Source organism: Ovis aries, chromosome 5 (genome assembly GCF_016772045.2).
Source record: "Ovis aries strain OAR_USU_Benz2616 breed Rambouillet chromosome 5, ARS-UI_Ramb_v3.0, whole genome shotgun sequence".
NCBI lineage: Eukaryota > Metazoa > Chordata > Mammalia > Artiodactyla > Bovidae > Ovis > Ovis aries.
The window spans coordinates 17,593,209-17,607,868 of NC_056058.1; the positions used below are offsets into that span (position 1 = coordinate 17,593,209).

Genomic DNA, 14,660 nt, shown 5'->3' on the forward strand with positions numbered 1-14,660 from the left:
GAGGGGGGAGATTGGGGCTTCCTGGCATTTGTCAGCTCACCCCCCACACCCGGGGTCTCCTGCCCGGGACTATCACCTTGAAGTGACACCAGCTGAGCCTGGCTCCCTTCCCCCACGTCTGCTGTTTCCATGGGGACAGATGTCCTTTTCGGCACCCCGTGGCCACAGGCCCAGGATAGGAAGGAGGGGCGGGGTGGGGGCAGGGTTGGCCTGAGAGCCTTGCCCCCTCGGTTTCGCTGTCTTTTTAATCAGCCGGTCTTTGCTGTCTCCAGGTTTTATCTGCCTCCATACCGCTCTCTCCCTGCCTGTCAACAGCTCTCTGAATGTTGGTCCCTCCCTGTGAGCCATTCAGGCTCCAACCTTGGCTCCACCCCCAAAACACAGAGCCGGGGATACCCTTCCCCTCCACGGGGCTGCCTCCCCTCTTCCTTCAGGGGCTGAGCTCCCTCTTCTCAGAAAGAACACTTGAAACACACAATAACTTATTTATTTGCCAGGCCAGAGGAGGGGTTCCAGACACAGTGCTGGGCCCTAGAACCCAGAAGGGGGCCGCGCAGGGCCTGGAGGAGCAGAGGCCTCTCCATCCAGCCTCCCCCGGGGCTGGAAAGACCTCCAGCATTTGCAGCCTGTGATTGGGGGTCCCACGGCCCAGCATACAGGGCTGAGGCTCCAGTCAGGGAGTCTGTGAGACCACCGGGTACAGGAGGGCCAGATGCTCGGCACCCTGCACGGGCAGCGGGCGGGAGCTATAATGCAGCACCAGCTCTGGCACAGTGGGGAAAGGGCCGCTGTGCTGACCCAGCACGAACTGGTTCTCTCGGGTGCGCGCGAACTTCAGGTGCAGGAAGCCCTGGCTGCTCCTGAGGACAGGGGTCAGGTCAGAAAGGGTACCCAGCACTTCAAGCCCGCCCACACCCTCCAAACCTAAAGCCACTCCCTGGATGACCCTAGGAACCCGAGCCTGGCATCCCCAAATATTTCTGGTTAACAGCCACTTGGCATCAGCTGTCGACTCATTCCACACTGTGGGATGCCTTCTGCGCTTGTCCCTTGTGAAGACAGGCTGGAGTTCCTCCCAGTCGGAGGTCCCTCCCCAAGAACACAGAAGGCACTTTCTCTCCAAACCTCCTTACCCCTTGTGCTACCGATCCTGGTTACCCTCAATCAAGGGACCTCCAACTCCCCCCACCCCCGCCTTTTTTTTTTGCTTTTGGCTTTTCCACGAGGCTTGCAGGATCTTAGTTCCCCAGTTGTACCCTCACCCATGGAGTCCTAACCACTGGACAGCCAGGGAATTCCCTAGGGTCCCTTTCCTTTACATCTCTGGTAGGTGAATGACATAGAACCTGGAAATGGTCCTATCACCATCATTAGTATGAATTAAGCACTTCCTGTTTCCTGGGCATTCTTCTCAACACTTTTTCACTTTCCCCCCTCTTTTAATTGTAGTATTACAACGAACTGAATGCTGTTATTGTCTTTGTTTCACGGATGAGGAAACCGAGGCCAAGAGAGGTTGAATGATTTAGCTGAGGTCACACAGCTAGGAAGTGGCAGAGGCAGGATATGAACTTACTTCCAAACCCTCTTCAATCTTGACCTTTTAGGAATCTCACACTCAGAAATCTGGTAGAATCTTAGGAGCCTTTTGTAATCAGACACACTTAGAATCTTAGGCAGAGAAGCACATAGAACCAGGGTATCAAATTCAAACGTCTACAGGGCCACTGAGATTTTGGCCCTGGTTTGACACAAATGGATACACTTTTAAACCTGGGAGGAGTCCAGAGGAAACTTGGACACGTAGTTCCTCATCTCACTGAAGTTCTGGATTTACTATATGACTTCCTCTCCATTTTCTTGCATACCTCCAGTGACAGGGAGCTCATTTTCAGTCGGAATCATGCAGGTACCCTCTCTGAAAGCCCTGCCTTCTGACCTAGAAGCTCAGCCAACAGCTCCCATAAGCCCCACCCCCTGGCCTGAAAGCTCTGTCCATCTGCCCTGGAAATCCCGCCCATTGGCTCCTGAAGCCACACTCCTCTTCTCCAGCTGAATTCAGTCAAAAGCTTGACAGTCGAAGGCATGCAGTCCTGTGACCCTCTGTCCCTCCAGAGAATTGGGGTCTCACCTGAGGGACAGGGAGCAGTCTTGGGGGCTGGTCTCACTGAGCCGCACAAGGTAGCTGCCTTCCTTGCAGAGCGACAGGAGGTTCTCAGCATCTGCCCGACTCAGCAGGCCGTGGAACCACCTAGGGGGTGGGGACAGATGTCTCCTGAAGGCAATCCCCCTTCCAACACATCCTGGGGCTGGATGCAGGCACAGCTCATTCAAGGACTTGTGACATCCAGGCAAACAAGGGAGACAAATTCCCTTGGATTTCTCAAGAGGAACTTGGTTTTCAGGCAGACAAGGGTCTCTCTGGGAGGCAGGTAAACCCAGGTCCACCTGCAGCTGCTCCAGTTCAACATGTACCCTTGACTTTGGTCTTTGCAGCCTCTCTCAGCTGAGTGCCCAGGTGTCCTCAACCCCTCCCTCCAACTTGCATCACTTGCACATCACTTTCAGGAGGCTTGCTGCATCCTGCATCTCTTGAGAGCCCCTTGGACAGCAAGGAGATCAAACCAGTCAATGCTAAAGGAAATCAACCCTGAATACTCTTTGGAAGGACTGATGCTGAGCTGAAGTTCCAATACTTGGGCCACCTGATGCGAACAGCTGACTCATTGGAAAAGACCCTGATTCTGGGAAAGACTGAAGGCAGAAGAAGAAGAGGACAGAGGATGAGATGGTTGGACAGCATCACCGATTCAATGGACATGAACTTGGGCAAACTCTGGGAGATGGTGCAGGACAGGGAAGCCTGGAGTGCTACAGTCCATGGGGGTCACAAAGAGTCAGACACGACTTTGCATCTGAACAACAGCAACATATCCCCACCTACCTATACATTCTTTACATAATATTTTTCTTTAACATGCTCAAACAGAGGGAGCAAAGTGTCAAAGACCAATGAGCACCAAGAAGTTGTTTGTATTGAAAGAAAATACCCCATGCTTGTGTTAATTAGGTAGTCCTGTATCAGCCACCTAAGAGGTTTGGGAATGGCTGTGCTAAACACACCCTGGTACTCACAGGGCTGGGCTTTCAGGGCTCAGGGAGTTCTCTGAGGAACATCTAGGCTAGAGGAACACAGAACACCCAGACTCTCACAGCTTGTGAGCTTCATTCCAGCCTAAAGTTGGAACTCCTTCAAAATCTTGATCCTCCCACTTTCACCGCAAGATCTCTTGGGGGTGAGAATGATTTTTGTCTCTTCACTCTCAGGCTTATAAATCCCACCCAAGGAAAGGGAGGAAATCCTATTCTGTGTGAGGCAGGCACTCTCTTGGAAGTGTTGAGCCCGAGCTTCAGAGAGGTTGAGTGACTTGCTCAAGGTCATGGAGCCAAAAATTACAGAGAAGGGATTTGAACCCAGAATCTGAGGCCAGAGGGAGGGGAGACACTTGCTTTGCTATGCACCAAGCTGGGTGTCTAGCACACAGCAGGCTCTGTCGGTCAGTGAAGATCAGTCGAAGAATGAAGTGAATGAATGAATCCAAGTTCCTCCAGCCCACCTGGTCCGAGGAATCTGTTACTAGTATGGGGAAGGGAGGGATTCAACCCGGCTCTTCCATCTTCAGCTTCCTCACTTACGGCTGTTTTTCCAGGGGCAGGGCCGGGTCCACGCGCTCTGCCGGCTGGGGGCTTCTGGGCGGCAGTCTCCGGAGCTCCTTGGCCGAGCCCGAGGTTCTTTCCCACTCTGGACTGTCAAACTGAACTGGAGGAGAAGGTTTAAAGAGAAAATGGTTAAGTCCCACCTATCTCAAGAGGGTGAGATAGGAGCAAGCCAATGGAATTTCAGTAGGAAGACGGTGCCAGCCTAGGGCAACCTATCAGAATCCAGAAGAAGAGGGGTTGGGTTTAAGGCTGGGGAGGGTTTGGTACACCAGCAACCAATTAGCCTTCAGAAGAAAGGGGTGTGGTCATTCCTGGATCTGGTAGCGTGGCAGGGTGGCCAGTTCCCTGAATGATAAATCAGAGAGCAGGGGACGTAGCCAGAGGGGCAAGTGGGAAGTTCCGCGAGATTTTGGCCAAGTCATAGAGAATGTAGAATGTGTTAGTCGCTCAGTTCAGTTCAGTTCAGTTCAGTCGCTCAGTCGTGTACGACTCTTTGCGACCCCATGAATCACAGCACGCCGGGTCCCCCCGTCCATCACCAACTCCTGGAGTTCACTCAGACTCACGGCCATCAAGTCGGTGATGCCATCCAGCCATCTCATCCTCTGTAGTCCCCTTCTCCTCCTGCCCCCAATCCCTCCCAGCATCAGAGTCTTTTCCAATGAGTCAGCTCTTCGCATGAGGTGGCCAAAGTATTGGAGTTTAAGCTTTAGCATCCTTCTTTCCAAAGAACACCCAGGACTGATCTCCTTTAGAATGGACTGGTTGGATCTCCTTGCAGGCCAAGGGACTCTCAAGAGTCTTCTCCAACACCACAGTTCAAAAGCATCAATTCTTCGGCACTCAGCTTTCTTCACAGTCCAACTCTCACATCCATACATGACCACTGGAAAAACCATAGCCTTGACTAGACAGACCTTTGTTGGCAAAGTAATGTCTCTGCTTTTTAATATGCTATCTAGGTTGGTCATAACTTTTCTTCCAAGGAGTAAGCGTCTTTTAATTTCATGGCTGGAATCACCATCTGCAGTGATTTTGGAGCCCCCCCAAATAAAGTCTGACACTATTTCCACTGTTTCCCCATCTATTTCTCATGAAGTGATGGGACCAGATGCCATGATCTTTGTTTTCTGAATGTTGAGCTTTAAGCCAACTTTTTCCACTCTCCTCTTTCACTTTCATCAAGAGGCTTTTTAGTTCCTCTTCACTTTCTGCCATAAGGGTGGTGTCATCTGCATATCTGAGGTTATTGATATTTCTCCCGGCAATCTGGATTCCACCTTGTGCTTCTTCCAGCCCAGTGTTTCTCATGATGTACTCTGCATAGAAGTTAAATAAGCAGGGTGACAATATACAGCCTTGATATACTCCTTTTCCTATTTGCAACCAGTCTGTTGTTCCATGTCCAGTTCTAACTGTTGCTTCCTGACCTTCATATAGGTTTCTCAAGAGGTAGGTCAGGTGGTCTGGTATTCCCATCTCTTGAAGAATTTTCCACAGTTTATTGTGATCCACACAGTCAAAGGCTTTGGCATAGTCAATAAAGCAGAAATAGATGTTTTAGTCGTGTCCAACTCTTTGCAACCCCATGGACTGTAGACCACCAGGCTCCTCTGTCCTTGGAATTCTTCAGGCAAGAATACTGGAGTGGGTTACCATTTCCTTCACCAGAGGATCTTCCCGATCAGGGATCAAACCTGGGTCTCCTGCATTACAGGCAGATTCTTTCCCATCTAAGCCACCAGGAAAGCCCAGAGCTAGACAACCGCCCCTGATATACAGACTGGTAGACTGAGGCACTAGCTCCAATTTCCCTCACAATTATACAACTTCTTGGGCAGATTTGCGTTCGCACAACTCTTCCTGGAGTTTATTTCTTAAAGGTGACCTTGAAAGTGAAAAGTGGAAGTTGCTCAGCCGTGTCCGACTCTTTCTGACCCCAAGGACTTATACAGCCCATGGAATTCTCCAGGACGGAACACTGGAGTTGGTAGCCTTTCCCTTCTCCAGGGTATCTCACCAACCCAGGAATCGAACCCAGGTCTCCCATATTGCAGGTGGATTCATTACCAGCTGATCCACATGGGAAGCCCTAAGTGACCTTATTATTCCTCTTTCTACAGAAGAGGAAACTGAGGTTCAGAGACTTGTCCAAGCTCACCCAACTCAGAAACTGACTCTAAGAAATGCTGCTCTCTTCCCATAGCTCCCGTGTAATTGAGTGCTTTAGCACTCAGTTTACAAGTGCTCTACTCAATAGGTACAAGTTAGAGAACTGAGACTCAGGGAGATAAAGTCATAAGAGACACAAACCCAGTCCTGACACCAAAGCCTATTCCTGCACTATAGTAAGCAGATGAGTAGATTCCATTGCACTTGAAAAGAGGTTACAGGGAATTCCCTGGCAGTCCAGTGGTTAAGACTTCATGCTTTCACTACCAAAGGCCTGGGTTCAATCCCTGGTCAGTGAACTAAGGTCCTGAAAGCCTTATGGCATAGTCAATAAAATAAGATAAAATAAAAATAAATTAATTAATTAAAGGGGTTTCAGTTTCCAAGGAAGATACAGGTTCTCCTGGAAAAAGAAACTTATGACTTATGACTTATCAGTCATTCACACTTAAGTGAGAATTAACAAACTACCACAGTGACAAGTGATGGTGGTTTACTTTGTTAGTTGAAACAGGGGATACGACCAGAGCAGAAAACAGAGGGACACAGATCTTCAGAAATCAGGGTAAGAGAATCACCTGCAAACGCCTTGGAGATATGGTCTTTCTTCCACTCCCAGGGCTGGTCATACTCGTCTGCTGGCCGCTCATCCTCCTGGGGCAGCCGACTCTGTCGAGGTTTCCGCCCTGAAGGGGTCCCATCTCCCAGTTCTTGGTCCTGCTCCTCATAGGGGGTGTCATACAGCTGCACCCTCCTGCATGGCAGTTCTGGGAGGCCAAGGACACTGGTCAGCTCTCACTCCCACCTGGGAGCCTGACACCTTTCCTCCAAGCCCTGCTCACTCACCACTCATGACCTGCTGGGCATCGTAGGGCTCCATGTAGCCATCATCTGGGGGTGGTGGATGGGGCTGGGCATCAAAGGGGTCCGAGTACTCGGTGTCGACTTTTGACTGGCCAGAGAAAGGCAAGAGAGGGGGTCAAGGACTCAGGGGGACCAAGCCTAGCTCTGGGTACCCATGCTGTGCCCAGCATGGGTACAGTATACCTCTTGCCTGCTGTCTCTGATCTATCTGACACACCCTGTCCAAGCAAGTGGGTTTTTTTCCACCCACAAGTGTTTGCAAGTAGATCATCCCTTCCTCTCTTCCTCTGACCCCTACCTCCCTCTTTCAATCATTTTAATGTTTATCAGGTGCCAATACTGTTCTGAAAGACTTCAAATATATTTACTGGTAGTACCAACACTCAGTAAGTACTTTATCCCCATTTTATAGATGAGGAAACCAAGGCACATACTGGGCAAGTGACTTGCTCAGGGTCACACAGCTGATAAGTCAGAGGCAGGGTTTGATCCTAGTTTGTCTGCTTCCCCGAGTCCCTGCCTCCTCCTACCTTTCTCTGTGCCACTAACCACTACCAGGCAGGCTCCTCTGCCCATGGCATTTTCCAGGTGAGAATACTGGAGTGGGTTGCCATTTCCCTCTCCAGGGGATCTTCCCGACCCAGGGATAGAACCCGGATCTTCTGCATCGCAGGCGGATTCTTTACCATCCAAGCCGCCAGAGAAGCCCAGCTACCAGACACAGCCTCCCATAATTCCCCTTGAAGTCTTTTCTGTCTCTGCTGATGGTGTATGGTGGACCTTCTGATCATTTAGGAAAAAAAAAAAAAAAAGTATGGGCATTGGAAGCAAGTCTGGTTCAAGTTCTAAACAAGCTTGTGACCTGGGGCCAGTCACTTTTCTTCTGTGAGCCTCAGTTTCCACTTCCGTAAAATGGGAGTGTAACAGAGGAAGGGTGGAGAGGGGTGGTGAGGATGTTGAAGTGCCCCATAGGAAACCGACTCACTCAGATCTGTTTGAGGAAGATCCCTTCAGCTTGTAAGAGGAAGGGAAGCTGGGGGAAGGGATCCAGAAGGGAAGACTTAGGAAGCTGGAGGAAAGGGGTACAAAGCCAATGAGAGAGGGAGGCGGGCAGCCAGCACTGTGCATTGAAAGGAGACAGACATCAAACTGCAGAGCAGGTGGGGGACTGGGGGAAGTGGGCTGGTGCCCTGGTCTGCCCCTGGGGTAACACCTGGACAAGCCCCCCAAAACCCAGGGGGGTGCCAGCTTGACCCTCCCCACCCAGTCTCGGGGGCCCACCCAGCTTAGGGGGCTTAGCCACGCACCTCTTCCCCGGGGCTTCCCAGCAAGACCTTGGCTCTGGCAATGTCGACTGCCTCCACCTTGATGAGCCGGTGCTTTGGAGAGTCGTACTTCGCGTCTCCAGGGCCCTTGGAGTCCCCGGGCCCCGAGGAGGAATCGGGCTCTAGGCGGCTATCGGCATCCTCGTAGGGGTCTTCAAAGTCCAGATCCTTCTGCTCGCGGTAGGCCCGCAGGATGTCGCTCTCGGTGTAGTCGGGGGTGGGCGGCTGCGGAGGGAGCCGCCGACCGCCAAAGCTCAGGTAGTCTCGGAGCCACTTGGCCATCTGAGCGCGTGTCACCCCAAACCTGGACACTGTCAGCGGGGGGCCCGCATGCCCTCTTCTGGGCCCTCTTCCTCGGCAGGGCCCCCAGGGAAAAGGTAGGAGGGGAAGGAGGAGGAGAAAGATCAGGTGTGCCCTTTGGCTGGGCTCAGAGGAGGGTGAAAAGGGGAGAAAAAGGAGGAGACAAGAGGAGGGAGGGGAAAGGAGGAGCAAAATTGCACCTTAGCCCAGCTCTGGAAGGACGGCGTGGGAAGCGGGCGTCGCGCGGGGCCCTGAACCCCGAGCGCTGGGTAGTCCGGCCGGAGCCAGGGGCATCCGCGGAAGCGCGCGGAGTTTCCGCGGGCAGAGCGGTCTCGTGCGGGGCGCGGACACCCGCCGCCTCCGGGAAGCTCTGGAATCCCCCTCCTGGGAGCCCTGGAATCCCCCTCCTGGGAGCCGAGGGCGGGGACAGCGCCGCCAGCGGACGCCCCCAGCCTTGGCTCAGCCCGGACGCCTGGGTTCTCAACGCAGCGAGAGGGCTCTCCGGGGGCGCGGGCGCCGCGCGCAAAGTTGGGTCGCGGGGACGGTGACCCCGGTGGGGCGCATCCTTTGTTGCGCTCCTCGCCGCTCCAGGGGGAGCCCCAAGCCCGGGGTCCCCGGCCCCGCCGCCTCGATCCGGCCCGAGTCACGGGCACAAAGGGAAATAAAATCTCCTCCAATCCCCCTTCACGCTTTCGGAGAGACTTTCACCGCCGCCGCCGGCGCGCGACCGGGAGGTGGGACTTTGGGGAGGGGGCGCTCGGGCGGGCGGGCGCCCCAGTCCCTACCAGCCCCGGGCCGGGTCCAGGGCAGGGACGTCAAGGCTTCCCCGCCTCCCCCCACGAGGGTTCCCCCGCCCCTCCCCTCCCCCTCCGCTCCCCTCCGAGGTGACTGAGACCTTCAGCTGTTCTGGGGAGGGAGGAGAGCCGCTGCCCGCAGAGGGAGGGGGGATGCGGAGCGGGAGTCGCTGGGGCCAAGGCCGCGGCGGCTAGACAGTGACCCGGAGGACCGAGGCTGGCAGGAGCGAGCGAGGAGCGCGGGAGGCGGGAACCCACAGGCGCTGACCTTGCTCTGCAGAGCAAGAGGTGCTGAGGTGGGGAAGACGAGAGGAAGGCGAGGTGGAAATTGACCAGGAAAAGGGGTGGGCTGGACTTGACCGCGAGGAGGGGTGAAATTGGCCAGCAGAGGGGGTGAGAGTGACCACTATTGAGAGTTGAAATTGAACCAGGGTCTGGCAGCGAAACTGACCGGGAGAATGGGGGTGTGGAAATTGTTTCAGAGGTCATTGGCTAAAATGGATATTGACGACGACGCCGGAGGAAGTAGGGGGGAACAGAAAGGAAGGGGTTCTGGCTTCCCCTCCCCCAAGAGGGCTTTCCTCTGTCCCCCTCTCCCCAGGGGAACCATTGTGGGATGGGGGAAGGGGGTTGGGACAGCTGGCCAGGGGAAGGGAGATGGTATCAGTGCCTGGCGTGTGTCTTCAGCATCTGTCCCTTTGTGGCTTCTGGAGGTGGAGGGAGGGAGGGAGCAGAATTGGGGGGGGTGGTGTCTCGCCTGGTTTGGCTGCCTCTTGGCAGCTGCAGCTGTCTGGGGGCGAGGACACTGAGGGATTTGGGGGGAGTGAGAGAGCCCAGGGAGCTGCTGACCAGTCCCAGAAGAAACACATTTTTTTTCTTTCCCCATAGAGGGGCTTATTCAGGGACCCCTAATAGAAGAATAAGAGAGGGGTAGTCAGGAAGGATAGGACCTCAGGCTCCCTCCTCCAAGCCCCTTAGAGTGGGCGGGTGCCCGCAGCTTGGAAGGGAGGGGAAATAGACTAACACTGCTACAGAGTTGCACCCCCTCCCTTCAGAATAGTGCGGCCTGGGCAATTTCTCCTGATTTGAAAAATGAGGCTTCCAATAGGAAACCCTCAGAGAGCGGGAAAAGGACTGCCAGGAGGGAATGACTTATTTTTCGCCAACCCCCCCCCCCCCGGGGGGAAACTGAGGAAGAACAGAGAAGGGAGAGACACCTCACAGCTTAGTTCTGCCCAGGTGCCATGATATGGCCTGGCGTGGAGTGGCATTCAACAACCATCAGGTCTCTTCATGAAGTCAGAGATTCTCCATCTCCCTTGCACTGTTAGCCCCATTTTCCAGATGGGAAAACTGAGGTCCAGAGCCAGCAAGGCAAGGTCCCTCACAGCAGCAGGGGTGTCTGGATGCCCTCTCCTTCCCTTTCCTGCTTTGGCTGAGTCGTTGGACACAAACCTGTTGAATTTAGTCCTCCCCAATCTCCCCAAAGAGCATTCACACCCCAGCCCGCCCTCAGCATTCAGCGACGAGGCAGCATCCCTGGGGACTGCCAGGGAGCACATCGGGTAATTGTCCTGTTTTCTGTCAGCCGCAAGGCAATTCCCCAGCTCCAGGATGAGCTGTTGACAGATCTCATCAAATCCAAGTCCTCTCCCTGTCAGATAAATACATGATGTCTAAGGTATAAATATTTGAAAGGGGCCTTCTAATTACAGTGTGTGTCAGGAATAGCAATTAGGAGCCCTGGAGGCAGAATCAAACGGCGTTTGACTTCCCTGTGCTTTTGAGCCGGCTTCTCCTGGGGCTGCCCCAACTCCCACCGCAGGAGCAGGGAGAGGCTGGGGAGGAGTGAGAGGTGGTGGATGAAGGGGAGAGCCGGGCTAGGGGTCCCACAACCCTGTGGTAGTGTGACCTTGAATAGCCGCATAACCTCTAGGGTTTTGCCTTTCAATTAAGGGAATGGGGAGCAAGGAAGCCAAGCCAGGAGGCGGGCACCGTCTGGACAAATGCAAGGAGGTGGGTGGTCTGGGGTCCTGGGCTGAAGGAGCTTCCCTTCCCCCAGTACTGAGGGTCTGAGAGATGGTCTCTCAGGGTCTCCTCTCAGGTGGCGCTGTTTCTGGAATCCCAGCCCATGTGACCTCACGTTAAGCAACCTGGCTTTGTTTTCCTGTCTGTGAAATGGGACAATGGCCAGCCACTGTTGAGCGCTTACTGCCTCATACTGTTTTGGGTGCTTTAAAGATTTTGAGATATAATTCACATACCCCACAATTTACCCACTCAAACTGTATTTCCATGGGTTTTTAGTATGTTCGCAAGGCTGTGTGACCATCAGTAATTTCAGGATATTTTCATCACCCCCCAAAGAAATCTCCACCTGCAATTAGCAGTCACTTCTGGTTCTTCCCAGATGCCCCCCCCGCCCCCAATCCCTGGCAACCATCAACCCATTCTCTGTCTCTGGGGTTTGCCTGTTCTGGACATTTCATACAAATGGAATCACTGTGTGACCTTTTGTCTTGGCTTCTTTCACTGAGCATCATGTTTTCAAAGTTCGTCCAAATTATGGCGTGCCCACATTTCATTTCTTTTTATGACCCAATGATATTTCCTTGTATGGCACACAGTAGGTGCTCAATATATGCTTACGGTGGCTGGGACACCAGGAAGAAGCAAGAGGAAGACCCTGGCTGGGGGTCCCCGTATCTGCGGTGGGGATGGGAGCCAAGGCACTAGGGAACTGGGTGGGGGGTGACCCATGATGGGGCTTGAAACCTCCCGATCTGATGGAGGGGATGTCGCCTCAACTTAGGGGCTCCTAGTCTGATAGGAGAGATGACCTCTGCCCTCAGAATCTCCTGGACACAGTCCTGCCTTTCTTAGCTCACAGTTTGATGGGAGAGACATGGTCCTGCCCTGGGAAGCCCCCAGTCTGATGGAGGAGATATATGCATGTGTTAAGCTCCCAGTCTGACGGGAGAGGCATGGCTCTGACTTAAGGAGCTTTCAGTCTGATGGAGGAGGCATGATCCTGCCCTTTGAAGCACCCAGTCTGATGGGGGAAATACATACTGGCTTTCAAGGGCTCTCAGTCTAATGGAGACATGGCCCTGCAGGGCCCACCTCCAACCTGATGGGGGAGGCACCGACCAGCCCCTGGAAGCTCCCAGTCTATAGGTCCTGGTGATCAAAGATGTAGCCTCCGAGCCTTGCGGTTTCAAAGCCAGGTCCTGCCCCTCACCCACTCTGTGAAATGGGGAGCTCACGTGCCTGAGGGCATGGGCGTGTAGGGAGCTCGAGAAGCAAGAGGAAGCAGGAGCAGCCCTTGTCTCTTCGTGGAGCCCAGGCTCAGGCAGGCGGGGGCTCCAGCAGAGCAGAGGCCACCCCTAAACCCCGGTCCCTCTGATGTGCTCTGGCAGCCAGGCAGCCCCCCGGGGAATTGATGGAGGAGATTCCGGATGAGGCCTGACAGCTCCCAAGGACCAGATGACAGACATGGAGCCTGTGGGGAATGGGACTGTCAGCAGCGACGGGGGAAGGGCAGGCTCCAGAGATTAAAAGGGGGAGATGGTCTGGGGGAGGCAGGCTCAAGGCAGGCAGTGGGTGCAGGGTGAGGCCCTGGAAGGTCAGCACACAGGACAGACCCCAATGTGTTGCTATGCAGTCCCTTTGCCCACTCTACCCTGGAAAACCCAGCAAGGCAATTGGGGGCTGAGAGCCAAACTGTTTTCAGGACATGGGTGGGAGAACAAAGCGTAAAGCCCTGCAGGAAAAATAAGAATGAAACAATTCCAGCATGGTGGAAAGGGGAGGGCGGCAGAGAGCGGGCAGAAACATGTGGTTCCCTGGGCCTCAATTTCCTCCTCAGTGAATGAGGAGACACCCACTCAGGCCACACACATTCAATGAACACCTACAAAATACAAGAATGGTCTCAGGTGCCAGGGACACACAGACCCTTGCAAAGCCTGAGGGGTCTGCAGGTAGACCCTAGGTGTTTTGGCCTCAGCCACCACGGGTGGCCCCCATTACCCCAGCCTCCTGGTGGTCGCACCCAGCATGTGAGCAGCTCCCCTGGAACATGGGGGAGTGGCGCTGTGCGGCTGCTTCCAACCAGCAGAACATGGCAATGGTGATGGGCTGTCACTTCTAGCAGACTCTCCTCCTTAGGAGGCCAGCCATTGGAGAGCCCTATGCAGGCAGGGAACTGAGGGTGGCCTCTGCTGAAAAGTGAATTCTGCCAACAACCACATGGGTGAGCTTGGAAGTGGATCCTTCCCCAGTCAGGCCTTAAGATGAAACCCCAACGCTGGCCAACATCTCAGCTGCATCTGTGATGGACTCTGAAGCCAAGAACCCAGTGAAACCACACCCAGATTCCTGTTTAAGCTGCTAAATTTGGGGATCATTTGTTACACAGCATTAGGTAACCAATACAGGGAGCCACAGGCAGTACACGTAACTCCTAAGGTAGCCCCGTCAGAACGTTCCTATCCTGCTTTAATCGTATCATTGTTAGCACCACCTCTAGTATCATTTGTTTATCCTATTATGGTACCTGAGAGCACCTATTTTGGCTCTGTAGGTCACAGAATCAGTCTTAACCACTCACCTCTGCCACCAGGGAGCAAAGGCAGTCATGGGCGACATACACACAAATAGGTGTGTTGGTGTGCCAATAAAACTTTATTTACAAAGACAGGCCACAGGCCAGATTTAGCCTGTGGATTGTAGTTTGGTGACCTGTGTTTTAGGATGAAGTTAGGTTAACATTTAATAATACTAAGTAAATAACAGATGGTGCACATACATGGCAAAAACTGCAGTGAATTGAGAGCAATGGGAATTCCAGAAACAGTCTGAATCAATCAAAATGAGGAATTTCCCTGGTAGTCCAGTGGTTAAGAATCTGCCTTCCATGTAGGGTATGAGGGTTTGATCCCTGGTTGGGGAGCCAAGATCCCACATGCCTCAGGGCAACTAAGCTCATGCACCGCAACTAAGACCTGATCACCCAAATAAATAAAATAATTTAAAAAAATGAGCCAGAGAGCTCCTAACCCAGTATCTTTTCACAACTACTTAAACTAGATGACTTATTCATTTTTTTCTAATTTACTTTTAAATTTTGGTCACACTGCACAGTTTATGGCATCTTAGTTCCCCAACCAGGGATTGAACCCGGGCCCTCAGCAGTGAACGTGCCAGGTGCTAGCGCTGGGCCGCTGCAGAAGCCCTGGACGATCTGTCTTTACCCAGAGCCTCTGAAGGCCTACATCTCAGGCACTGACAGCAGGATGCGGAGCTGGGGCAGACAGGCAGTGGCGTCCCGCCAGGCTTCGCAACCGGCTCCTGCAGCTCTGCTGACTTCCATCGTGCAAGCACCCCTGAGGCGTCCAACGTTAAGCCATAAACACAACGCTGTTGAGTGCAGAACTGGGATCAGAGGTGCACGAGGCACCAGTTCTTACTAGCTGCCAGTGTG

At 53.5% G+C, this 14,660-nt stretch overlaps 1 protein-coding gene across 1 annotated transcript; it reads right to left on the bottom strand.

Annotated features, from left to right (window-relative positions):
* Nucleotides 1-471: 471 nt before the first annotated feature.
* SHD (Src homology 2 domain containing transforming protein D) lies at nt 472-9,195 on the bottom strand. Its single transcript, XM_027969856.3, has 6 exons — nt 8,064-9,195; nt 6,739-6,844; nt 6,471-6,659; nt 3,697-3,820; nt 2,132-2,251; nt 472-860 (listed from the first exon to the last, which is right to left on the bottom strand). Exons 1-6 carry the CDS (start codon nt 8,361-8,363, stop codon nt 674-676), a joined length of 1,026 nt encoding a protein of 341 aa, XP_027825657.2. The 5' UTR covers nt 8,364-9,195; the 3' UTR covers nt 472-673.
* Nucleotides 9,196-14,660: the final 5,465 nt, after the last annotated feature.

Excerpts from the sequence above, each read along its gene's own strand:
- SHD (XM_027969856.3), bottom strand. The coding sequence starts at position 8,363 with ATGGCCAAGTGGCTCCGAGACTACCTGAGCTTTGGCGGTCGGCGGCTC. Across the intron at positions 6,660-6,738 it reads TGCCCAGCAGGTCATGAGTG|AACTGCCATGCAGGAGGGTG; the intron begins GTGAGTGAGCAG and ends TTGGCCTCCCAG. Across the intron at positions 3,821-6,470 it reads TATCTCCAAGGCGTTTGCAG|TTCAGTTTGACAGTCCAGAG; the intron begins GTGATTCTCTTA and ends CTTCTCCTCCAG.